Genomic DNA, 26203 nt, shown 5'->3' with positions numbered 1-26203 from the left:
CTGCATTTGCAATGAGGCTACGAAGTGTGTCCAGTGTTCGAGTGTCACTTGCTGTTGAACACCGGTCGCCATGGCTCTCTCCGGCTTCTAATGTGTCGTCGTTGTCGCCACCATCATCTGCAACTGCCACCAAACTGCAGGACTCTGCAATGATATCTTGCACGGTGCGCAATTCGCAGGTTGCCAGGTCATCATCTGCATACACAAAGTCTCGTGATGAAATATCCAAGTTTAACTGGTCCCATTCTGGGATTTCAAGCACAGCTTCATCTTCTTGGTCGCCCAGTTGGTCGCGAGCACCAAAAAAGTCACATTTCTTGAAACAGTCCGCGATAGTCTCCGCTTTTAGTCGATGCCAAGACATCGCCAAAAGATGTATGGGGTCAAGAGGACTGATCCTCAAGTCTGTATCCTTTCACGCTATCTTGGCCAAGAGCCGATGAACCAGCAAGTTACGGAAGTGAAACTTCCTATTCCTAATGATTCCTGCGTCCAGGGTCTGCAGGTGACTGGTGGTGTTTGGTGGCAGAAAAACAACCTTCACATTCTGCAGCCAGTCCACGTCAACCGGATGTGTCGCACAGTTGTCAATAAACAGAAGAATTTTTCTGTTTTTAATGCGCATCTTGGAATCGAGTGCAGTGAGAAACTTGGAAAAGAAGGCGCCGGTCATCCAGGCCTTCTTGTTCGCCTTGTACACGACCGGGAGATGTGTGGCACAAGCGAAACAGTGTAGTTTCCACTACTTACCAAGAATGGTCAGTTTGAGCTTCTCGCTTCCATCTGCGTTGCACCCTAATAAAACTTTTTTTGCTTTTTTTTGCCCCATTGGCACGTCTTGCTCTTCATGCCGAGACTTTTCTCGGGCTCCATGTTGATGAAAACGCCTGCCTTGTCCGCACTGAAGACGTCCTGCGGTCGGTACTGTGAAATCAGCACGGGTAATGTAGTAGACAACCATTCTGAGACGACGTATACGTTGGTATTTTTCGCTTCGCTGAACACTGTTTTGTATGACAATCCATGTCGTGTCTTAAACCAGTGAAGCCAGCCGCTGGATGCTTGAAAGTCTTCAATGCCCAAGGAGAGCACTATGTTGCCAGCTTTCTCACGTAGGACTGACCTGTCGACGTTCACTCCTGCCGCTCTGATAACCTTAAACAATCTAAGCAGAATTTCTTCCATTTGCGCATGTTTCACATGTCACGTTTGTTTCACACCGGGGCCAAGAACTTACAGCTTCTTTTGAAGTTCCTCTCGCTGACCGACAATAGTGTTGAGTGTTGATACTGGTAAACCGAGCTATCGTGCCAAGTCCACATGCTTCCTTTTCAGGCTCTGTTCGAACTTGCTACAATTTACAGTTTTTCTTTTAAACTGAGTGCCTTGCATTTCCTCGACATTGTCACAAGCCTGGCAGCACTGCCGTGCACAGCACCAACGCAGCCAGAGGAGAACAACAACAACAACAACAAAAAAAAAGGCAAAAGAACCACTGCAGCACCACCGAACACAGCAACAAGGCACCAAGGCACCAAGAGAACAAGGAAACAGCGCGGGAAGCACGGACGGCATGGAGCATCGCGAAAATTCGGGAAGGGAAGTGGCACCTGCTGAGAGCATTGCGCACTTTCTTCCTTGATTATGACAGGTTTTACTAGATGACGCAGTGCATCACCTGGCGCATCATCATCATTTGAAGCAGTGACCGCGCCTGGCAGCTATCTTTTCGCCACAAAACTGACGCTGCCACGGCCTCAGCGGCTACGCAACGTGCAGATAGTGGCTTGTTGGAACGTGGTTTGAGCTAGTATACCGAAAAATAAACATAGAATTTCTAGAAATATCGGTCAAGATCCACTTTCGCGGTCATATTATCCTATTTTGGGCAAAAATGTGATGGTATTAAACGCATGAAAATGCATTATTTCCAAGGGATGTTGGCCGGGAATAAGGAGAAAAATGTATTAGGTCAGAAAACGTATTATGCAGAATCGTATCAACGAGATTCCACTGTAATGTGTAGGATAGATAACCGGTGGACCATTGAAGTTACAAAACGGGTGCCAAGAGAAGCGAAGTGCAGTCGAGGATGGCAGAAAACTAGGTAGGGTGATGAAATTAGGAAAATTGCAGACGAAAGTTGGAATCAGCTAGTGTAAGACAGGGGTGATTGGAGAACACAGGGAGAGGCCTTCGTCCTGCAGTGGACATAAAACTAGGCTGATGATAATGATGATGAACCATGTCATGTGACGACGATTTGCAATTTACTTCACTCAAAACACTGAAAAAAAAAAAAATTGCAAGTATACTGAAAGTGTGCACTTTTAAAGAGCAGAGTAAAGGCTGCGGTAGGGCCACAAGGCTAGTCAGACTAAAAAGCTTGCCCCGAAGTATAAATCGGCATGCGAGCCAAACAGCTAAGTGCCAGCAATTCTGCAAAAGTGGAGTATGAATGTGCTTCTCAGAAAACAAACAGCAGGGTGTGCAATAAATAAAATGCTAAACATGTTGTCGCTGATCAGTGTGTTATACAATATAATGTTTTCATCACACGGCTTCACTAAAAAATAACTTGAGGGTCAGTTTCTAGGAGTTTCGTCTAATTCAGATTTAGAGTTGCAAATGTATCAGCTAAGTTGAAGTAAGAGGACAGAATCCACAAGTCAAATCTCTCATTAGTAACTCAAGAAAGGGTGTCCATAGGACAAAAGAATAAATCAGTTCTTGAAAAATTAACAAAGTGTTAAGGCAATTAATGCATGTGCTAAAAGAATCAAAGCAAGAGTTGGACAAACAAGAAGTGAGCCAGATAAAGAACGTTATTGAATGCAACTACAATGTTCAGAAAAATCTGAACAAACAGCTTTAGAGCACTGTATGCCAAACTAAAACTTGTGTCACAATAAGTGTAAAATCTATAAGTCCAGTGGCCCTTTTGTTCTTCAAACTTCTCGTGATGAAAGTGATGTGTCTACAAAATTAACTCAATACTGATCTGAAGACCAGCTGCACAAAGAAGCAGGTATTATTCTCCTGCTGCATATTTATCTGAAAATTTATGTGAAACTGGTTTAAGCTTTAAAAGTTATTCTACATCTGCTGCCATAGACATGAGTGGAACTGGCTAGTACTCCCAGGAATACAACTAGCACACGTACACAAATACTCAATACAGTGTATGGGAGGATGGCCACTGCAGTAGGTCAATGGTAAAGCACCGCACACGTAATGCGGAAGACGTGGCTTCGGCTCCCACCTGTGGCAATTCACTTTTCATCCACTTTCATTCCCACTTTTCTTACTATTTGTATATTTCAATTAAGAAGAACAGTTAATTCCCCGTATGCTTTCCCAGGCTTCGTTGTCTGTTAATTTCATGTGGTTGTGATGGTAACTAAAATAAATTGAGCCCTTCGTTTCCCATATTCTTCATGCTCAATTCATGTATTCGTATGAAAGGAGCTCACTTAAAAAAAAAAAAGTGCAACATTTGCCTTTTTTCCCCCCCCACAGAACATGAATGATGAAATCAACAGTGTGGCAAACATGGTAGATGCTGTACCTTTGTCTTTGCTGACAGGAGAAGACACCTTGTTTGTCAAAACCGAATTATGGCTGTCTTTGCTGGTCCACGAGTCCTTGGAACTGAACTTGGACTTCAGCCTGAGTGGGAGGAGACAATGCTTAAAAAATTAAAAAACAAGATCATGTAGCACATATTGAAGAGAAAAAGATAGGTCACCTTTCTGGCCATCAAATGTATTTAAAAAGCAAAAAAAAAAAAAAAAAAAAAAATATATATATATATATATATATATATATATATATATATATATATATATATATATATATATATAATATATTATATAGTTAGTGACAGGTAAAAGCTGCAGCAGCAAGTGTGCCTGAAAGAAAACATGTATAAATGCCCCAGCGAATCACCTCGTCTATATAACCCTCCTCTCCTCTCTTATCCTTTGTATCCACGTCGGCTGTCTCTGCTTTCCTCGGATGCTTCCTTGACACGAAACTCCTTGCACTGCTGGGGGTGTTTCTCGTGCGTCAGGTGCGAATCAGGCCATTCAAACTTTCATGGTATGTTGGCTGTTCATGTGTGCTGTGTGCTCATTGTTGCTGAAAAGCTAGGGCTCCTCCACTTCGTGCGGTGGCACTTGCAAGGGAACCATTTCTTTAAGCACAACATGTTTTTTTGGAAGGAACCTCTCCTGAATTCTTGATTTGTCACTAATTACAGTCATGTGAAAGCAAGCTACCATAGGCAAATTTTCTAGCCATTCGCATAATTTCAAGTATGAAGCACAAGTGTCGACCAGGGCATCACATTAGTTCCATTTAATATAAGTACAGTGAAAGCTTGTTAATTCGAACTTCAATAATTCAAATTTATGGATAATTCGAACTGTACGATTTGGTTTGGCCAAGCTCCACAGAAGTCTATGTATAAAAAAAGCCCGTTAATTCGAACGCGAGAAGGTTGCGCCACGGATAATGCGAACTACGCGCCACCGTGCCGGCAGCTTGGCGCCTGGCACACGGCCAGAGAAACGCACCTACTGCCTACACACAAGGCTGCATCGCCTCCGGAACGGAGAAAATGGCGAGAGAAGGCAAAATCGGGAAAAATCTAACCGGCGCGGGATCGGGCAGAAGGCAAGTGGCGGCTACTTCCTCTCCATTTTATGTGACCTCCGAGTCTTCTTGCCCGTCGTGAATCTCCTAGGCTTTGCAAATCTTGTCTAGCTGTTAATGTTGCGCGGCAGATGGTGCGGCAAGCACCAAAACACAGCGAATCAAGTGCGTCGCAGCTGCGCTTGCAATCAAGAACCGACGAATCGGGGCCTTCGCTACCTTCACATGTTCAGCGTCTTTGTCTCGGCAGTCTTCATCGGTGGTGCATGTCTGTTTTCAGCTCAGGAGGTACCGGCCGTCGCGATTCTTTATGATGGTGTTAAGCCTCGGCTAACGTTCGTTTCGGTGGACATCGGTGGTGTGGCACAGTCGGACCCAGAGCTGCGACTTCAAGATGGCGTGTGCCCACAGCACACGCCATCACTTTCTGACATGCCCGACTGCTTCCAAATCGCAGTCTACTGTTGTTCTCCTTCACTTTCATTAGTTCGAACTTTCGTTAATTCGAACTTAAGCGGCTTCCCCTTGCGTTTTGAATTAACGAACTTTTACTGTACTTAAATCTTCATGAAGGTGGCAACCAAGCATTTATTCAGCATTTTTTAACATTATCAGAATCAAAGTGATGACGAGCTACCATATATACTCTTGCAAGGGCCGCACTTTTGTTTCTAGAATCTTGGCTGGGTGCGGCTCTTACATGAATAAGGCCGATGACGGCCCGCTATAGGTTCGTACTGTTTCTGCGACTGCAGCAGAGGGTAAGAGAGGCACAAATGACATAATGCTCCTGACTTTGTTAGCTCCTGAATGGAAGCTTACCATTAACATTGAAAAGGAAGGTGCACACTCCTTGATGATGCCCACAAGATTGCCGTTCATTGCTTCAACACTAAGGTCCTCTTCCTGAGTTAAAGCTGAATACCTGTTCTGTAGCTTGATCTGGAATTCCTCTATTTTCCCTCTTACCGCTAACTCTTTGATCGACTTCTTATGTACCAGTTGCTTCCGTTCCCTCCTCAGGCCTAGGCTAATTCGAGTTCTTACCATCCTATGGTCACTGCAGCGCACCTTGCTGAGCACGTCCACATCTTGTATGATGCCAGGGTTAGCGCAGAGTATGAAGTCTATGTCATTTCTAGTCTCGCCGTTCGGGCTCCTCCACGTCCACTTCCGGTTATCCCGCTTACGAAAGAAGGTATTCATTATCCGCATATTATTCCGTTCTGCAAACTCTACTAATAACTCTCCCCTGCTATTCCTATAACCTATGCCATATTCCCCCACTGACTTGTCTCCAGCTTGCTTCTTGCCTACCCTGGCATTGAAGTCGCAATTCAGTATAGTGTATTTTGTTTTGACTTTACCCATCGCCGATTCCACGTCTTCATAGAAGCTTTCGACTTCCTGGTCATCATGACTGGATGTAGGGGCGTAGACCTGTACAACCTTCATTTTGTACCTCTTATTAAGTTTCACAACAAGACCTGCCACTCTCTCGTTAATGCTATAGAATTCCTGTATGTTACCAGCTATGTTCTTATTAATCAGGAATCCGACTCCTAGTTCTCGTCTCTCCGCTAAGCCCCGGTAGCACAGGACGTGCCCGCTTTTTAGCACTGTATATGCTTCTTTTGGCCTCCTAACTTCACTGAGCCCTATTATATCCCATTTACTGCCCTGTAATTCCTCCAATAGCACTGCTAGACTTGCCTCACTTGATAACGTTCTAGCGTTGAACGTTGCCAGGTTCATATTCCAATGGCGGCCTGTCCGGAGCCAGGGATTCTTAGCACCCTCTGCTGCGTCGCAGGTCTGACCGCCGCCGGGGTGAGTTGCTTCGCAGCTGCTGGAGACTGAGGGCCAGGATTTGATTGTTGTGTTCATATAGGAGGTTGTGGCCAAGTACTGCACCAGGGTGGCCAATCCTGCTCTGGTGAGGGAGTGCGTTACCGGTTCTGGTCCCCGGGATCAGGCCACACTCCAGGCCTGTTTATGCAATTTTATCAACACGCGAATTTTTTTTTTTTTTAATGCGGTGGAAAATTGCGCGGCACCGGGATTCGAACCACGGACCTCTTGCACGCGAGGCGGGTGTTCTACCTCTACGCCACCGCTGCAACTTATCACTAATATGCAAATGTGATATTGCTGTGATCACATGGAACGCCAGATGCAGTCCAACCAAGCCAAGCCGTGGGCCAAAACAAGTATGCAGGCCTAGAATGTGAGATTTCAACATCTAGAAATTTTTTTTTTTTTCTCCAAGAATTTCAAGTCACACTTGCCAAGTACAGCTGGTGACATCTTTTCAGACACTGAAGGGGGCTACACGCATACTGTTAAGAATGGCCGTACGGGGTGGCAACGTGCCAGCTTTCAGCCCGCTGCACGTGTTCCAAGCCCACCAGTCGGGGCGCCTTCCGAGAACTGCGGACGGCCGGCAGCCACGTGGCGCGCGATCAACTCCGGAAATTGGTACTTGGCCGAGCCACCCGGGACAAAGCAGTTCTACGAAGCCCTCTGACGTCGGCACTGAAAGCTGGGCGGTACCGAGAACTGCGGATGACCGGCAGCCACGTGGCGCGCGGTCAGCTCAGGAATGTGGTACTTGGCCGCACCACCCAAGACGGAGCACAGTTCTACGAAGCCCTCGGTCGTCGACTCCGGAGCCTTTGTGTGTATGGGTTCGCACCTGTGTGTTTGCGTGTGTTTGGGCGTAAACGATAGTGCGGGGCGGCGGCAAGTTTACAATGCTTGGACGAACCCTCCCGACCATTCCTGCTCCGTCCCCGCCGAACGATGACGTCGAACTATGACGTCAAGCGGAGAGTTTATAAGCAGCGTTTGCCGGCTGCTAGGGAGTGCTCGTGTCGTGATCGTTGTCGGGAGCTGAGTGCTCTGTCATACTAGAAATGTACTAGTGAGCTGTGTGCTCGTAAACTGTTTGCTGCATGTTAGTTTTGCGGGCTCCATATGGGAGCCACGCTAGTCTGCCAATGTATCCTGCTTAAACTGTTAATATGTAAATAAATCCTGTTCACCGAGTTCCTGTCTACGACCTTCATCTCCTTCAAATGGTGGCAGCGGCGAGATAGTCCGACGACTCCTACATCTGGTCGACAGCAGTAGGACCGTCCAACGAATCTTACAATACCGAACTCCACCACTACAGCCGTCAGTCTAGACCGTGTGTGTGAGTGACCTCATGCTCGATTGCTGATGAGGTTTACTGGTACAAACATATTGATGGAGAGCTACCCACAGCAGCTTGTTGCCAGCCACTCCACCGCCTATCAGCAAATTTTCATCTCAGCCATACCGCCAAGGCCGCTAAGTGTAACCAGTGCCGCTTGCATGGCAGTCAGCAGCCAAAGTTGCAATCTACATTGACATTACATTGTGGGGTTTGAAGTGCCAAAACCACAATATCAATATTAGGCACATCTCAGTGGGGGACTCCAGACTGATTTTGATCACCCGAGTTTCTTTAACGTGCACCCAGTGCATTGTACGTGAGTGTTTGTGCATTGCGCCCCGATCGAAATGCAGTCGCCAAGGCTGGGATCGTGCCCACAACCTAAATGCTAGCAGGAAAGTTGCAACCTTGTATCATATGGCCATAGTGGCGTCTTGGTTCACAACCGTCATGTTTGCACCATCAAGTGTGCTGATCATGTCTGAAAGGTCAAGCGGTACATTGTGCAGCGTCCAAAATGTCAGTTTCCATGGTTCTATAGGCAGGTGGCATTGCCGTGGGTATGTCAGAATAAGCATGCAGTTCCAAAAAATCAGGCATCTGGAAAATCTATTGGCAATACTATTTGAAATTTTGCTGCCAGAATATATATTTTGAGCTCCTTGAAAACAAAGTTGCTTGCTATAACCTATACTATGATGGATTGTGTGCTTTTGGCTTCACTATAGCAGAACAGTGCCCCATTTAAATAAAGCATGACCAACCAAATTTCACACTTACTTCGTTATATACAATACATACTTTGTTATATCTGTGTCCATTATATTGAAGTTCGACGGTAATGGTAAAGTGGTATTGCTATTTGCCGTGATATGGTGCTGCAACCGTCATATAGGCTGTGAAATTTCTTCCTGTGTTTTTGGAGGCCAAAAGTAATAAAACCCAGAGTTTTCTTGTTTTTCATTAGTGTGCCAAATTTTCTCCAGGCAAATATTTTTTTACTTTTTGGCTAAAATGGAAAAGCGAGACATAAATTTACCAATGATTTGATACAGTATTTTGCCTACACATATTGTCAGGAATGTTTGTGCAAGAGCAGCTTACAGTCTGTGCATGGCAAAAGCAGCTTTCAGGAAGGTCTCTTGTCCCATCATAACAGCCTTCTGAAATCTGGTCAACTTCAGCATGGCGACTTCATACTGCATGCAATTAGACTTAACACTGTTTTGAATGACTGCTCCTATGCATGCTCAGTAAAAAGCACACGCACCTGTTGTTGAAGGCAGTTGGCTTGCCTGTGGCATCTTTGTTGGCTTTCTTTTCTTTGTCAATGGTATTTTGTAGCTTTGCCATGTAGCGGTCCCACCGGGCCTTCTGTCTACTTTCACGCTGCTGCTCCTCCAGGCTTTTCACAGCTGTAACGAGAAAAGATACTCTGACTAAATAGTGCTTTTACTGAACTACCACAAAATTTATCAACTTATAGATAAAGCATGCAATAAAGAATTAAGCAATAAATAACACCCCAGTTTGTTCCCACCTAATGGAGTCATGTGGAAGTCAGCTGCTATGCTACCTTCACAAAGCTCATTAGCTCCTGTTATTCTTACATTAGCTGAAAAGACTGCAGAATAACCTGTCACTGCAAATGAGCACATTTTTAATTTCATTACATTCAAACTGTAAATGGGCCATTATAGATCTGAGCTGATTAAGAAACAGAAGTAGAACATAAAGTTGGAGGCAAACAACTTTTAGGATTTGCAAGCAAGGGTCACCAAGAATGGCTTGTTTAAAAAAATAATATATATATATATATATATATATATATATATATATATATATATATATATATATATATATTTCCCCTATGTTGTCCTTGGTGTCAATGTTTGTTGGCTTCTTATGATATGACTAATAAAATCGGGACCCTCGGTTAACCCCCTTTCTTCTTGTTTATTGCTTAATGAGGGTCTCGAATCCGGCTACATTGATGCCTTCAGGTAGCATATGTGGGTTTATTGACCAGTTGCCTTCACCCAAAAAGATCACGTTCTCGTGACGCCTGCGGCAAAAAGGACGTCCCACGTCCGCCGCCAAGGTCTGTCTGTGGTGGCGCTGGCTAACACTCCCAGGGTTCTACTAGGACACATAAATACCCAAGAAAGTGGATGGGAAAACAGCGCCGCGGTAGCTCAATTGGTAGAGCATCGCACGCGAAATGCGAAGGTTGTGGGTTCGGTTCCCACCTGCGGCAAGTTGTTTTTTCATCCACTTTAATTTCCATTAATTCTTCGTTTCTTTATTTCATTTATTAAGCACAAGTAATTTCCCCTATGTTGTCCCCTTGGTGTCAATGTTTGTTGGCTTCTTATGATATGACTATATATATATATTGAACTTCGAAGCAACATGAAGAAGATGACATGCTTGAACACAAAAACAACAATAATCCTTCGTCCCCCAAATACATTTCCTAGGGTGTGCAACGTGGTAATGAGACTGAAAAAAAGTCGGAGTTTCGCATGAAAAATGAAGCATCGCTTGTGATAGCAAATTAGTGGACAGCTATACAAAGTAAGGATAGTAGATTTATTGGCCATATAAACTTGCAAACATAGGCATACTAACTAAATTAACAAGCATGGCGTCACATGCGCATAAGCAAACATCAACACATCTTGCTTGATGACCGCAGAAACTCGCTGGCTGTCAAAATGCTGGAATGAGGAAGCGCAGCAGCAGAAGCAAGCGAATTGACCTTCGTGCTGCCTCTTGCATCAACGCGAACTAAGCTGTGAAAACATAGCGCATGGCGGACTCTGTCCCGTCACAGACGGCTTTCAAGATACAGTGGCATGGCAGGCTTGTGCGGCTGCCTGGAGTAAAACGCTCCCCCCCCTCCCCCGGAGCCTTGTGTGCGACGAAAGACAGCGCGCTTCCTCCCTGCTTTCCTCCCTTTCGTGTGCCAGATAGAGCCGCAATCGCCGGCTCATCCTTTAGGAAAAATTTTTTACCCAAACTTTCAGACACATCAATGTGTAGTCACCTTCAAAATACTTTCTGTTAGACACAATACACTGGTTCCACCTCTTCTTCCATTGCTGGAAGCACCTTTCGAAGTTCTCTTGTGGCACTTCGGCAGCGATGTCGCTTCCTTTTGCATTGTTGTCACGTCCTCAAAATGCCACCCCTGGAGTACCAGTTTGCATTTGAGGTACAAAAGAAAGTCGCAGGGGGCTTAATGAGGAGGGCAGAGCGAGTGTTCCGGCACAGTGATGTAATTGTGTGCAAGAACTCACGCACTATCAATGCAGATTACACAGGGGCATTGTTGTAGTGCATAATCTAGCACTAATTGTGTGACAAATTTGGATGCTCATGGCTCACACAATCTCTCAGATGCTTCCGGGCCTCCAGCTGCATTGACAGTTTGAGCTTGACGTTTAGGCGCCAATTTGTGGTGCAACAATTCCATAGTAGGCAAAACAGCCTGATCAACATTACTTTAATTTTTTTTTTTCTGCGCCTTTTTTGGGGAGGCCTTGGCTTATCCGTCTTCTTCCACTCCCTCCGCTGTGACTTCAGCTCAATCTCGCATTCGTAAATCTATGTTTCGTCACCGGTGATGACTTTTTGCAAGAGTTCATTGGTGTTTAAAGTCTTTCAATCAATGCAACATTGTTTTCGTCACAACTTTTGCTCAAAAGTTGGCAGTTTCGGCACCATCTTCACGCAAACCCTTCTCATTTCTAATTTTCAGTCAAAATCTGGTGAACAGACGAGTTTTCCAAACCACTCGCTTATGCTATCATTATAACAGTCATTCGGCGCTCACTGAACACAAGAGAACGCACTCTATGTTTTCATCCTCGCGCGAGGTGGAGGAGTGTCCTGATTTTGCATTGACCTTGGGGTCTTCATGGCCTTCCTGAAAATGCAAAACTTACTTGAATACTGTTCTTTCTTTTAGGGCACCCTTTCCATAACCTTTGGCAACATTTGATGAATTTCTGCACCATTCTTGCACAACTTCACAATCTAGTGACAATTTGATATTGATCTTTTGTTCAATCTGTTTGTTGGTCTCCATTTCAACAAAGACTAAAAATGAGTTGCACAAAAAGTGCACGCATAAAATGCTGCCTTGTCACACAGCAGTCTGGCTCATACTAGAAGTCCACCTTTTGAGTGGTGAGAGCAGCACTGCTACACCACTTTTTTGTTGACTCACCACATCAACTAAAGCTCACTAAAGCTCACTTCTTCTTTATAGCAAATGCTTCAGCTGATGTTTAGCATTCATTCTGCCTTTCCTTTGTATTACATTCTTTTGCACTGGTTTCAAAATGCATTCAGAATCTACAAACCAACCAATCCAATTATACATGTTATCAAGGCACTGAATTCACAATTTTCCTCACTGTTATGTCAACAAATCCTCTGCATCATTTTTACTCAGCTTATTAGTGCACATGATATGCTGTGAACTGTGATGGAAACAATGAAATAGTGACTGTGCAATTGTGCTTGCCGCAATAATGAAAGTAATCAAAATTTATTGAGTTGAAGTGACAAGTGAGGTCATCAGAAAGAGCAGAGAGCCATGCAATAGGGACTTGAATAGTTTTGATACAAGTGCGCGAAACATTACCAAACCAACTAGGAAGGAATGGAAATTGAAATTCTTCAGTAGTATGCCGAATATGATGGTTGCATATTTCCTGTGCAATATTTTGCTTTACAAATGTAAAACTTGTGAAAAGGGATAAGCCAAAATGCACATCTAGTACAATTACATCATTTTTTTTTTGCACCTCAGTACTATAAAGGGCACTTGCACTTTTGAAATAAAGAGATATTTTAAGATTTGCAAAAATGAAACTTGGAATAAATGATTTTTCTTTCTCTGCAAGTTCTGCTAAAGAGCAGCCTACCATAGTTGTAACTTCCTATAAGTGCATCAAAATTTATGCACAAAAACACATTTTGCAGAACTGCAATGTAAGCTTTCTTTTTTGTGTAATTTACTACCCGGGAAAGTATATCATATTATATTTGAGCCATGAGTTAAATGCCACGAGGGTTTCTCCCCGGTTCTGTGGAAGCTACAAAGGAAACCTATAAAGATTTTCAGACAGAAGGCTTCACAGTTGGAAGAAAAATTTGTCTTGGTACGGGGATCAAATTGGGATTAATGCCGCTCCTGGGCGGTTGCTCTACCATCTGAGCTAATTAGGAAGTTATGAACAACAAAACTTTTCATACACTCAGTCAATTTCAGTGTGGTGGGATTCCACTGCACAGCAGAATCTTGTTAAACGGAACCTCAAGGGACTGGAGAGGTATGTTCTGATAAGCAGGAGTTATGTTTATAGAGAAAGATGTGCAGGGGTGCAGCAGTATATCTTATACACCCTCTTAACAGAGTTGTCAGAAACGTTGAGCACTAAGAAGGGAATGTAGCAGCTAGTTAAACAAAGGCTGACAGGGTGCTTAGCACTTATTCTGGAACCAGTACAGTTGTCAACCGATAACTTGGACTCAGCAGGGACTGCCCACAAGTCCAAATAGACACAAGTCCAAAATAACTGATTCACCAGAAGTGATTTCATTATTCTCCAAGCGGCAATAAAAAGAATAAAACAAAAAATAAAAGATTGCAAACCGTGTTGCTGCATGCACATATGCTTTCATAAGACCTTGTCAGTCTATACTTTGACCATTGTCGTGCTGTTGATACACACAGACCAAAGTATGGTTAATGCAGGTACCAAATCTGCATTCTTTCTCGACAGACAGTGGCTGCACACCGACAGCCGAAAACAGCAGGTTTTTCACAACAGTAATTTTCCAGTCCTTCCGTTGCTTTATTGCCACTTTCGTTGGTGCAAACATCGAGGACAAAAGCCTCACTATGTAACATGTAAAGGAAAACATTGGGTGTATGGCATGCCATCTAGTAAGAATGACTTTCTTCACAGAAGACAGGTGTTGCCAAAAATAACATCCTGGTTCTTTTTGAAGAAAATATCCTTTAGAGCTTGATTCTGTAATTCTGTTTATAGTGAGCTCAACATTTTGGTTCCGATTAATGAAGTTCGTTTACATTATTTGAATACAAAACAATCAATTGAAAGCATGTTGTACTGTTTAACCGGCAATTCCATCTAAGCTGTCACTGTTTACCAGAATTTTACTGCATATGAAAGGCGAAAATAATGTGAGCTAACAGTACTTACCTCGTTCTACCTTTCATGTTCTTGTTATTAGTGCATTTACCCATTTCCAACGTGCCCTCAAACCTAATGCACACCCAAATATTGTGGGTTTAAAGAAAGGGAATAGGGGTGCATTTGAATTTAATGTGCTGCCAATTTATAAAAGAAAAATATAGCATGCCCCCATGTTCGGGATCAGAAAAAATGAGATGTGGAGAATTTGCCTTTACAGAAGAGAAACTTTTTTTTTTTATGAGCTTTCATAATGAAAGCAGCACATTATCGTCACCATTTCCACTTCATTCACTTCAGATACCAAGCACACACGGGCAGTATTCTCGAATGATCATGTTTGCGAGATTTTACGTCACTCTGCATCAGTCTTGAAGTATGTGGCTGACAGCATTCTTGGCACTGTGCGCAGATAGTGAGCTTGGCACAGTGTCAGAAATGCGGGCAGCCATATATGCCGACGCATCTGGTGCCGAGAGTCACATGAAATCTGGCGAAAGTGATAGCATCTCCAAAAGTGATTGACTGCTCCAGGTTATATTTGAGCATAAAGTGAAGCCACAGTCATGCCCACAGCAACCTTTACAAAAATGTGCTCTGTCACCATCTCGTAATGGTGATGATGCAGTGTCTGATGGAAGGCTGTTGCCACCGCCGCAAAACGTGGTTTTGGCTTGTTTTGGTTTCGTGTCCAATTGTAATGCACAAGCAATTTTCAGACCCATAGTTTTCGAAAAAAAGGTGTGTTATATGCACGTAAATATGGTACATATGCATTTTGCTTGTCCTAGATTACCTTACTGTGAATTTGCTTACAGCCAAATGAGTGAAAGTACCTACAGTAGCACGCTCACCTTTACAGGGGCAGAATCCCTTGCAGGAGACCTGCACTGAAGTGCGTTGGCGGCAGTTGTGGTACTGGAGCCGACACTCTGACGAATACGTTTGGTTGTCTGTGCCACACACATAGTCTGCCTTGAACACGGGGCACGGTGGGCAGCGCAGTTCTTCCTCTTGGCTGCTATCTTCTTCCAGATACTGGTCATCATCGTCGTCATCGTCTTCTGCCTCTGCACTGCTCCATGGCTTGCTAGTAGTGCTGACTGCTGCAGTGCTGCCAGCACCGGCTGCAGTCGAGGTGGGAGGCATTGTTGTGCTCTGCTTCCTGTCATAGCTTCCCCAGCTGCTGGACAGGGATGCCTTTCTGCATAGTGCAAAGTGGGCACACACACAAGATTGAGGCATGGCTGTGTGTCATCACACATGTAGAAACACGCATCCTAATTTGTAAAACAGCCCTCCATAAGCAGTGCTGAAATGTGGTGTAAGACAGCAGAATAGTAAGATGTCATCACTGTACTTGTACAACACTGAGCCATTCAGACAAGGTCCTGGGAAAACATGCTCAAAAAAAGTTTTAATGGAGTTAAAATATTGAGCAATTGTCTCAAACATACGGTATGTACGTGTGGCCTACACAATGCTTAGGTTTGGCTCGCATGGCACTCTTCAAAGTTAGAACTTCAACCACCACTAAACACAAGAGGCATCCAGCTGCATACACCTTTGCTGTATGCAGACCCATGCTTTACAAGAGTCTTTTTAATTAAAGGGTGTGTATAGTACATAAAAAGCTATGGTTCACTATGCCTATACTGAAAGGATAGAACTGATGTCAAAAATCACTGAAACAGTGAAGTCATAAAAGCAACTCCAAACCAAAAGCAGCTTACCAACATGTGATGGGATGCAAGATATGCAAACAAATTTTTAAACTGTGAAATCTTCATAACTGCTTCTTTTGCACATATAGGACAAAATGCATGCTGTGAGTGAAAATGTGGGCTGCACATGCTGCCTTAAAATCTTTCAAGACAATTTGCTCTGCTGAAAAATACTGTTATAAACCACCATGTCCTATCATTAAGATAATGTGAATGAAGCTTAGAATGACAAAAAGCTGAGCAAGTTGTTAGGAATTTATAGTATAGAAAGGCAGGCATGTAACACGGACACAAGTCTGTGTTTATGTTGTTCTTCTCATTCTTCTAATGTCCGTGTTTTTCACAAAATTAAATTATGCGGTTTTATGTGCCAAAACCACTTTCTGATTATGAGGCACGCCGTAGTGGGGGACTCCGGAAATTTCGAACACCCAGGGTTCTTTTAACGTGCACCTAAATCTAAGTACACGGGTGTTTTCGCATTTCGCCCCCATTGAAATGCGGCCGCCGTGGCCGGGATTCGATCCCGCGACCTCATGCTCAGCAGCCCAACACCATAGCCACTGAGCAACCATGGCGGGTGTGTTTTTCACAGCTGCCTTTCTATACCAAGGATGTGAATGGAGCCACTTAGCAGCAATCAATTGCCTGTGAGGTATCTATCTTGATCACTGCTCTAGTGGCACAAAAAATTAGAATGACATGCAGACACAGGGGGTTATCAGCATAAGAAAACAGCATTGCAAGCGTAATAACGGCAACACAACTATATATGCGGACTTGCAACATGGACAAAGCTTGTGTGGTACACTGTACACCTTTTCTGAGTGCACTCGGAAGAAGTGTGCAGATAACCATGACTGATAACGTACAGGTCCACTACCAAGTGGTACAGAGGTTTCAGAAGTGCCAATGCATTCTGCATTACAAGTTCTACAAACATTTTTGCCATGAATATGCAGCAAAGGGCACTTTTCTCCTGCACTTAATAGGATCAAACTGAAATGCAGTTACCCTAACTTCTGTCAATAACTTTTCCATGCATGCAAATGTTTGACAACGCCAGACAACACTCAAGAGTACATCACTTCATGTATTCTGTGAAATTATGAGCAAGTAGGCACATTCCAAATGGATTAATTACAAATAGGGGTTTTGGCATGAACCACAGTGACTAGTCTGTGTATGTAGCAATGCGCAATGCTGGTCTAAAGTCTCTTTGTGAAATTTAATATAATTAAATGTATTGAGCAACAAACGGCAAATTTTTTTTACATCCTAATCAGTTTTAGTTGGATGCTATAAATGTGGAAGAGGGAAGCAAGTTTGTGCAAGATCTAACAAAAGGGGGAAGAAAAAAGAATGATGTGCTTGTGTACAGTAATTGTGAACGAAATATACATTAACAATTAGCCAGGCAATGCACAGTCAATATTCTGGCTTCTAACCAATTAAAACAACAATGCTATAAATTACGCAGGATGGCTTGTGCCCATAAATCCTAAAAGTGAAACAAAAGTATTGTAAACGCAAATGAATAGTACAACAAATGTGCAAATGTAACATGAACTCTACATGCACTATTCAACATGTAAACAAAAAATAGTGTGCATAGAGAGACACAAAAGACCAGACCAAGCAACACCACCCCCTTCCCGCCGAAAAAGGGGCGAAGAACTTTAAAAGCAAAGTGTAAGCACTATTTACCTAGCTCTCAAAATCAATGTTACTGTTCTTAGATGTTGCCAAGTGGAATGAAGCCCCACAACTTTGTGCTTAAGTGAAGTGCTCTTACTGTGTATACAGGATGTTACAATGACTTGCCTCAAATCATTCAATAACACCTGAAAGTCAGATATCAAAACTGGAAGAAAAAAAAAACATACAGAAATTTGTGTCTGTGCTGTTGGTGCTAGCATTATGTAGAACAATTAGAATGCAAGCTTCAGGCTTTCCGGACCAGCAATCTCATTTGAACAAAATAGACAGCCTATATGTCAAACTGGAGGCAAGACTTCATTGAATTTTGTTATGCAGGAAGCCTGCACTAAAGTTCATCACACTGGATGATGAACTTATCAGCTGTTCCACAATAGCATTGTGCCATTGCTTGTTTGGATGCACAAGTGCCCTACTTCTTCCAAAGGCATGGCTGTACATTCTCTCTTTTAATTACCAGGCTTGGACATGCTAGAATGAAGGAGCATGAGCACTCCTACTTCAAGGCACAGCCAAGGAGTTGTCAAGGTTGAGAACACTGAGCCCAGGCATCCAATGAAACGGCTTTGCACACATTACTGTTTAGAATGCCATCTCTTTCTGTTGGCCATGCAGGTGGCATTGATACTGAAAAGGACACTCCAAGGAGTTGCATCACCTTGGGCAGCTTCAGTTTCCTACGCTGCCTTTGAGCCAGTAAAGTATTGTGCGTAAATCACAGGTGACCTTACAATGTCTTGAATTATGAATGAAGTTGATTCCTTGGTTGATGGTTTTCTGTTAGTGGACAAAAGTGCACGACATATAACGTGACTCTGGTGCTGACATGTAGGCTTGGGATTACAGCATGTTTAGAAACCAGCTGTGCAATATTTGCGCACGACACCCTAAAGTAATTATGCATAAAATGTGTTCTGTCTCTCTCTCTCTGTGCATGTGTGAGTGTGTGCATGCGTGTGTATGTGTTTTACTGTTTGAGTTTGAATTTATGCTGCAAATACCACTGAAAATACAATAAGTTGCATGTACTGTCACGAGATGACAGAGTGTCAAATCAAGCATATTATCAAGCCATTTCAAAACCATTCCAACAGCAATTGCATACTTGCTATTTGTCAAATGTATAAATACCCCTCTCAAAAGGAAGCTTATACCCTTGCCACACGGGCACAGAAAATGACATTAACTGGCTAATGCCTTAAACTTGAATGTCATTCGCAGGGTGCCACACGGACATGCTTAATGGCATTAAAGCTTAATGCCATTTGTAACTCACTTGGCCATCAAATGCGTACTCTCATTCCCAATGTCTCCACATTCTGATGAGACTAAACGGATTCTTGGTGAATAACAATTGATTTATTCTTCACTTTCTTTAAAGAAATTGCTCTTTCTCGCGGCGTAATGCGTTCTTACAATTATTACAACTCACTTGGCCGTCGAATGCGTACTCTCGTTTCCAATGTCCCCGCTGTGGCCGCGGTGACCGAATTCTGACGATATTAAGCTAACTTGTAGATAAAAACAGCTAATATATTCTTCGCTTTTTTAAAAGGAGCTCTTTATTTTCGTAGAGATCAGCAGGCAATCTTGCTACTATGCATGGCTAGAGCACTAATGGTGAGTGCGTTAGCCAGGAGAAGCTGTTCGACTGCACGGCAGCGGCTCCATGCCTTGTTGACCTCATACTGAAGCCTTCGAATTTCTTGACGATGCTTGCTCGAAGAAGCACATACGCCAGAACAAACTGGAGCACACAAGTCAAATTCTTCAGGATCGCTGCTTGAGAGCTTTGAAGCTGTGAGCGGCATTTTTCCCATTTCAATGCTTTGGCTACGCTATGGATTGGCCGTCGAGCTAGCTTTCGCTTCAAACAGTTTACGGCTGGGTGCAACAATGACATTCCTGAAGTAAACTACACACAATACGCCTATTAATGTTTCTCACGCCATTTTGTAAACATGTGCTCCCTAGATAACTGTTTTTTTTATTGTATTACGACTGGCAAGCAAATTTAACCATTTCACTGCAGCTATCGCCATCGGAACATTTAATGTCATTAAGTATGCATGCGTAGCAGCGATCGAAATATAATGACATTAAGAAACTTAAGGTCTTAAACTTTTAATGACATTAACCTCGTCCGTGTGGCACAGGTATTAAATTTAAGTTAATCTGCTAATAAGCCATATTTTCATACTGAGCAAATAAAACGATTTCTGGAAGATTTTCTTCTAAACTAGTCTCATAATACTACACAACATTTTCCTTGCACTGATTTGTTTTTAAAAGTGTAGGAAGTACATTTCTCCTCAACCTCAAGTTAGAACCAGGTGTGCAAAAAGAAAAAGAAAACTGTTCCTGGATCTGGCAAATGATAGTCAAAGTTACAATGGCTTAGAAACAGTTTGTAAAATAGTACACGATTATAGTTTAACCAATCAGGGCGGCTTCTGGATTAATGTGCAAGTGGGGAAGGCAAAAACAGTCTTACGCTAAAACTAGTTGCACCTTATTATGCACTGTAACCTTTTTTACTGTTTGCCTGCACTATACAAAGGTGCTATCTTGTACAGACACAAGGACCAGTTCTGGTGAAAGATAACAAAATTCTCTTACAGTGCAAGAACTTGGGACACGGCTGACCCCACAAGCAATGAGACTCGGTCAGAATCAGGGTGAGTACCATTTCTATGCGTTCGTCTACTGGCTATTTATTATGCTGACACTGCGATTGTGTGGTGGCCTTTCCTCTCTTGAAGTTGTGCAAATTTTTAAACCTCTTGCAACAGGTACATCCTCTTGGTCGTCTGTTCCTCTGCGTGTCTGTTCATTAGCATCACTTTAAATAATTTAACTTTACCAATTGGTCAACTTCCTGGGTCATCCCAAAATGGAAACAGTGTGGTTTGTGTAAACTTTTCCCCTACACTGAGTATGCATCTAGTGAAGTGAAGATTATTCGAAAGTTCAATGAGTCAACACAGTATTAAGGAAGGGGTCCCCAAACATTTTGGCAGCAGGGCATTCCACCAATTTTCAAGTAGTGCCAGGTAAACTGTGTCACTGCACTCCCCCATCACAAGTTATGCATACAGGGGAGAGCACTGGTGCGTGGCACCTGAACACACACAATAGAGTCCCCATTATAATGTTCATTACACAGAAACGAAGACAGCAACAGCAGATATTACAGCAACAAGGGTGCTGGCATAAGGGCCAGTCACTTCTCGAGTCAGCTGCAACTTCGAGCCAGTTCTGGCACTTTTCAACTTACATGGTAATTGAGAAAGCCTCACCACAGGTATGCACTATTAGTATGTCAAAAGAAAGGATCACATAGGAAAGGTGAGAAGACTCAAAGGTTCCAAGAAACCCAGTTCTTGTAGTACTCCACTGCAGCTATACACTGCAATGGATTACTACAAATGCGTGCTCTGTTACTGAGAAGAGTTTGGATTATGCTGCATCAACCAGTTTATAGCCAAACTACAAGGCACAGGGGTACAGCATGTAGAAATAATGTCTACAGAGGGGAGTGTATATATAGCAGGTACACTTTGTGAAGAAAGCTTTTTTTAACTGCGGCTAGAAAACATCAAACAATTTATACATATACTGGATTATACCAAACCTGCCATTCACAATTATTTTTGGGTGGAAGGCATGCCATCCAAACTACAAAAGACAACTAATGAGGGCTCATAGTACATATACACAGCAAAACCTGGTGACAGCCTAGACATGCCTGTAAAGCTACAATTAAAGTGTTTCAATATAAATTAACATGCACAAGCTGCCTCCTGTGCCTCTGATCAGAAATTTAAATGTTTTTTCTCTATTGCCCTGCATAAATAACCAAATATTGTATTCTAGAAAAAGACACAGAACACACTATATGCTTCACTTGTTTCTTCATGTTGCAGGATCCATTACTTTGTCACCAGTGGCAACAACTGAAGACATCAAATTATGAAACATGCAGATGACAAAAACAGCTATACTTTCAGTATGCAAAGGAACAACTAAAGTAAGAATTGGTGATACCAATGGAAATTTAGAAAAGACAGTTTGTCCTACAGTTTGTAGAAACTTCAGCTCTTATTCACTGTTTTTCTTAAGTCATTAAGTTTATACACAAAACATTGAGGCACTATTGAAATGCCACATCAGATACGCACCTGCATGCAGAGAGCTGCGATAGACTATGCATAACCACAACCACTATTACTAAGCGATAGTGGTCATAGCAGTACATATCTCAAAATTTAGTGTGCAAGGTAGAGGCTCAAAAAAGAAAGCCAGCCCTCAAACAAAGCATGACACAAAATTACAGCATTAAAGACCATTTGGCTTCATGCCCTTTCATTTCCTACTAAATTTAAAAGATTCAAAGGTAAAAAAATAGAAATAGACATTAAATTTAAACACTAGCACAGAAAATGGGGTACAAGATTCACCCACAGCAACGTGCCCTGCATGTTCTTCAGTTTAAACCAGAAAATATGCACCAGCCACAGCTTCACTAAAAATTTTCTCTGTGAAAGAGGTTAAAAAAAGAAGGAAAATCTGTATGCAAATACTAACACTTTCAATGCAGTCAAGGCATGATGAAAACTTGTCTGGTCGGGATTATACATAGTCAAAGGAAAAATGAACACCGACCACAGACATAAATAATGACATTTTGGCTCCCATATGGGAATCTGGGCCGGAATAACGTAATACTATTCCAGTGTGTCTTTATTCCAAATCAGCCATTAACCCTCCGCGATACATCCGAATGACTCTGGCCCAGCCCATTTGGATGGCGCCTGAGCCATTTTGACCTATCGCGGAGGGCTAATGGTGGATTTGGAATAAAGACACACTGGAATAGTATTACGTTATTCCATCCCTAGTTAACAATTGTGAATTAAGATTGTGAACCAAAGCTACCACATGGGAGCCAAAACATGTTATTATTTATGTTTGAGGTCAACGTCCATTTTTCCTTTGGCTATCTTCAATGCACTTTAATGTTGGCTATTGACGATCAAGCTGATGCTGTTGAGAAGTGCAGAAAACAGGCTTGATAATTTGCTAAGGTTTACGGAGGGCAACGGGCTCAACCAGCACAGGATTCCATATCAAGTAACAAGCAGTGAATAACTATAAAGGAACACAGTGACGGCATGTAGCAAACTTACCCACTTGACTACAACTTTTTCTTAATTTCCATATGAAATTAGTACTGTTGAAGTCAGGCTAGTAAAAAAAAAAATAAAATGATTTCTGCATGAACTTCATAACACTACATTGTCTTCTTTCACTATAGGCACCCCACCACATATTTGCCAGTGATGAACATTTAGAGAACAAATAAGGTAAGGAGGAAGGGGGGGATGCACACTTTGACAACCTGTCCAAAAATAACCATCCTCAACAATTGATTCAAGGCTTGTGTAAAACACTGTATTCATAATGCTGGATGCATTCATGATGATAATAATACTGATAAATGAAGATTGCAGAGCCAGCAATTCCAGATGCCCAAAATAATGATATGGCATGAACCCTATCAGCAGTGGGTGAATATTCTTCAGCCCTGTTTCAAGAACCAGTACAGTGGCACACGCAAATATGTGCATTTAAAAACAACATTTTCTTTCACATGCTGCTTCTTATTGTTCAATGAGAAGCACTGTTACAGCACAAAACAAAGCACCAACTCAGTTACTGATGCCAAACTTTGAGGTCCAAGTTTTCAAAAGTAATTCATTGTTAAAATTTCACCCTCAAATGCTGAGGCAATATTCTAACTTCATGACTCTGTGCTGTGAAAAGTGAACTCACTTGTACTTACATCCCACTAAAGTGGATCCATAAATTACAGCATAACTCACTCATCTTTGCCAAGTGTTTAAAGCCTTTCCTTCCTGTCCATTTCGTGGAATGTATCCATGGTAGCAGTGAATTACACAATTGTTGTGTATTCATCTCACAATGTTCATCACCACTTTCACTGATAATTCACTCCTCTGGCACCCTCTATTTAACAGCCTCAGTCAATGCTGAATGCCTCCAGATAAGCGATGCCATTAAAATAAATATATACATTGATCTCCCATGTTTAATAATTTCAGTTCTGTAGCTGTCACTGTCCAAAACAACCTCACCTCTAGGACCAAATGGAGCAAATAAAAAATATAGCAGGCACTTTCCCATAATCTCCACGTGATGTTTTTGTATTTCAATTCATAAACTAACTGAAGAGCAGGTTACTATGCTCACCTTCTCGTAGTATAACTTCTATCTTAGCTCTTGGTGTTTATGTACAAGAAACGCTCCATAAAAAGTTTTTTTTAGAGGTGACATTCAGATTAAGTGATTAAATAATGGCAAAAGTGTTGCATGAGAAAAATGCCATCACCACGAAAGCAAGAATTTATTACGCTCACCTTCCTTTAATACCCTTGCAACGTTAAATTTGATTTGTCAGGTTGAAAAGAATAATCCTGCCTTCGTTTTGTTTCCAGAGGGGTGGTACCTGAACAATATAATTGGTGATACAGAAGCATAATGCATAAATGGAAGCTATATATGATATGTGCACTGGTTTTGAAGGACAGCAAATAAATATTTGTTTAAAACAGAGTATTTAGCTTTGCACTTGAGCATTACAGCAGCCGATATAGACATTTTCATTAGTACACAATTTGGTGTTAAAGCTGCCACTGTTCCAGTTCATCCAGTTAATAGGATTGAATTTACATAATTGACAAGAAAATACACAATATTCATATGCCCAGCAAGTAAATACACGCCATCTAGGTGATTATACAATATATATTATAAGGCACAAATGTCTTACTTCATCTTCTTGACTTTCTTCGCACTGACACAGATAGCGGTGTTTTCATCTTGAATCAAGCACTCCTGTGTCGGCTTGCACTGAACGGTGCGACAGAGGTCGGCTGCAACACCATGGAGTAGAACATTAGACACAGATTGAAACACACAAAAGAGCTGCCGTTAAGCTAAACTTGCATCAAGGCTTCGTTAACATATTGAAATAATTCCTTTTTGTTCAGGCAGTCAATCGCGAACATTTCGACAAGTTATGTTACTCACCGTCGGCGAAGGACCAAGCGTTGTATGTCGCTTTAAGATCTTTCGTGGAATCCTTCTGCGTCGAAGTCTAAAAAATCAAAATAAAGACAAACAATACAGTAAATATATTGGTGCTACCTCTTTCCTCTAGCACAAAATCCTGAGAGCAAGACACCCGATCTTGACGTCGTGGGCACTTGAAACGCCCCACATACGCGCGTCTAGCTCAGTATCTGAGCGTCTTAGTTTGCGCGGCGATCCGCGAGAAAATACAAGCAAAATAAGTAAAAAACCGATGCGCATATTTCCTCTCGATTACCCGCAGCAACTGCGGGCGGGCCACAGAACATCTGAACGAAAACATGGTTAAAGCATCGGAAGGACGTAAGCTCCATCAGGAGCAAAACAACTCTCCTCTACTATTGGGGATATAGCAACTATAAACGAAGGTTTATGTTTTTCGCAAGCAATGTATAACTGAACACTTCTAAGCGCATAATATCTAGTACAGTCTCTTATTTCTCGTAAATACGTCATGCCCAAGATAAAACACAACCGATAATAAACGGGCTTTTATTATCGGTGGCGTTCGATACACATTCCTTTCTCATCACTAGAGGAGGTCGACAAGTAGGATATTAGTAATTTGCTCTCGCAGCAGGAACAAGCTAGCGCAACTAACGGGCCAACACAATTATGCCTGCACAAGCGTCAGCGAATCGTGACAAGCAGTGGGCGCACGAGATGAAGCTGCATTTTTAAGGAATACCATCAGTGTGATCGCAAAAAAAAATGAAGCGCAGGAGCAGGTCAGCGCTGCTTCCTCCGCACGACTCACCTCATCTCGAGAGTGCTCCTCGAACTCGAAGTCCCATTCCTCGGAGTCTTTAGATTTGTCTTTGATGGTAGTCGAGTACGCCGTGCAAAGAAGAGACGCCACAACAACTACCCAGAGCCACGCCTTCTTGTCGGGACGCATCGCTCCTTCCCAGCGCCGATCGGCTGCAAGTTTAGGCTTAGACCTTTCGCAACCTCACCAACACCGGATCAAAGCGGCGGATGCGAAGAGCTGCGCGCACAGACTCTCGACCTTTCACATAAGTCCGTCAGCGCGTTGCTCGATACCCTCAAAGTTTCGTGCAAATGATTCGGACTGGTTAACGGCACCCACTGGCTTTAGCAAGAAAGAAAGGCTGCGAAAGAAAAGAGAAACGGGCTTTGATATTACAGAGAACCCCGTCTACTTCGCGCACGGCGACTCTCCTAAAACTCAAGCTGGCCAGCTCCGACCGCCGCTGCGTCGGCTCCGCTGACTCGGTTGTAGTTATCGGACTCCGTGCCAGAGGGCTCTGAAGTGGTGCGCGCCGGCTTCATCGATTCGGACGTCGGCCGTGTCCTGTTATCGTTAACAAGCGATAGGTATAGGCACGCGCACGCACGCACACGCGCACACTACCGCACGGGCGATTGCGCGTACTAAACGCACCTGGCGCGCTTCACTTTTCAACCTCCCCGTTTTGGTTTTGTACGCGCGTGGGCGTGCGATCTGTGGACGCGAAACGATGATCTCGAAAGGGTAC

The 26203-nt window shown here is 42.9% G+C and overlaps 1 protein-coding gene across 1 annotated transcript in view; it reads right to left on the bottom strand.

The window, feature by feature from the left end:
- Nucleotides 1-25941, bottom strand: part of Cow (Proteoglycan Cow) — a 62348-nt gene extending 36407 nt beyond the window's left edge. Inside the window, exons 1-6 of the mRNA XM_050196341.2 lie at nucleotides 25462-25941; nucleotides 24645-24711; nucleotides 24385-24487; nucleotides 14943-15292; nucleotides 9126-9270; nucleotides 3569-3669 (exon numbers count right to left, since the gene is read on the bottom strand). Coding sequence (XP_050052298.1) covers nucleotides 3569-3669; nucleotides 9126-9270; nucleotides 14943-15292; nucleotides 24385-24487; nucleotides 24645-24711; nucleotides 25462-25602 — 907 coding nt within the window. The 5' untranslated portion in view covers nucleotides 25603-25941. The remainder of the gene's footprint in view (nucleotides 1-3568; nucleotides 3670-9125; nucleotides 9271-14942; nucleotides 15293-24384; nucleotides 24488-24644; nucleotides 24712-25461) is intronic.
- Nucleotides 25942-26203: the final 262 nt, after the last annotated feature.

The sequence above is a fragment of the Dermacentor andersoni genome, chromosome 1, assembly GCF_023375885.2.
Source record: "Dermacentor andersoni chromosome 1, qqDerAnde1_hic_scaffold, whole genome shotgun sequence".
Lineage (NCBI taxonomy): Eukaryota > Metazoa > Arthropoda > Arachnida > Ixodida > Ixodidae > Dermacentor > Dermacentor andersoni.
The sequence above is the reverse complement of the archived record's forward strand: the minus strand, read 5'-3'. Positions and strand labels throughout refer to the sequence as shown.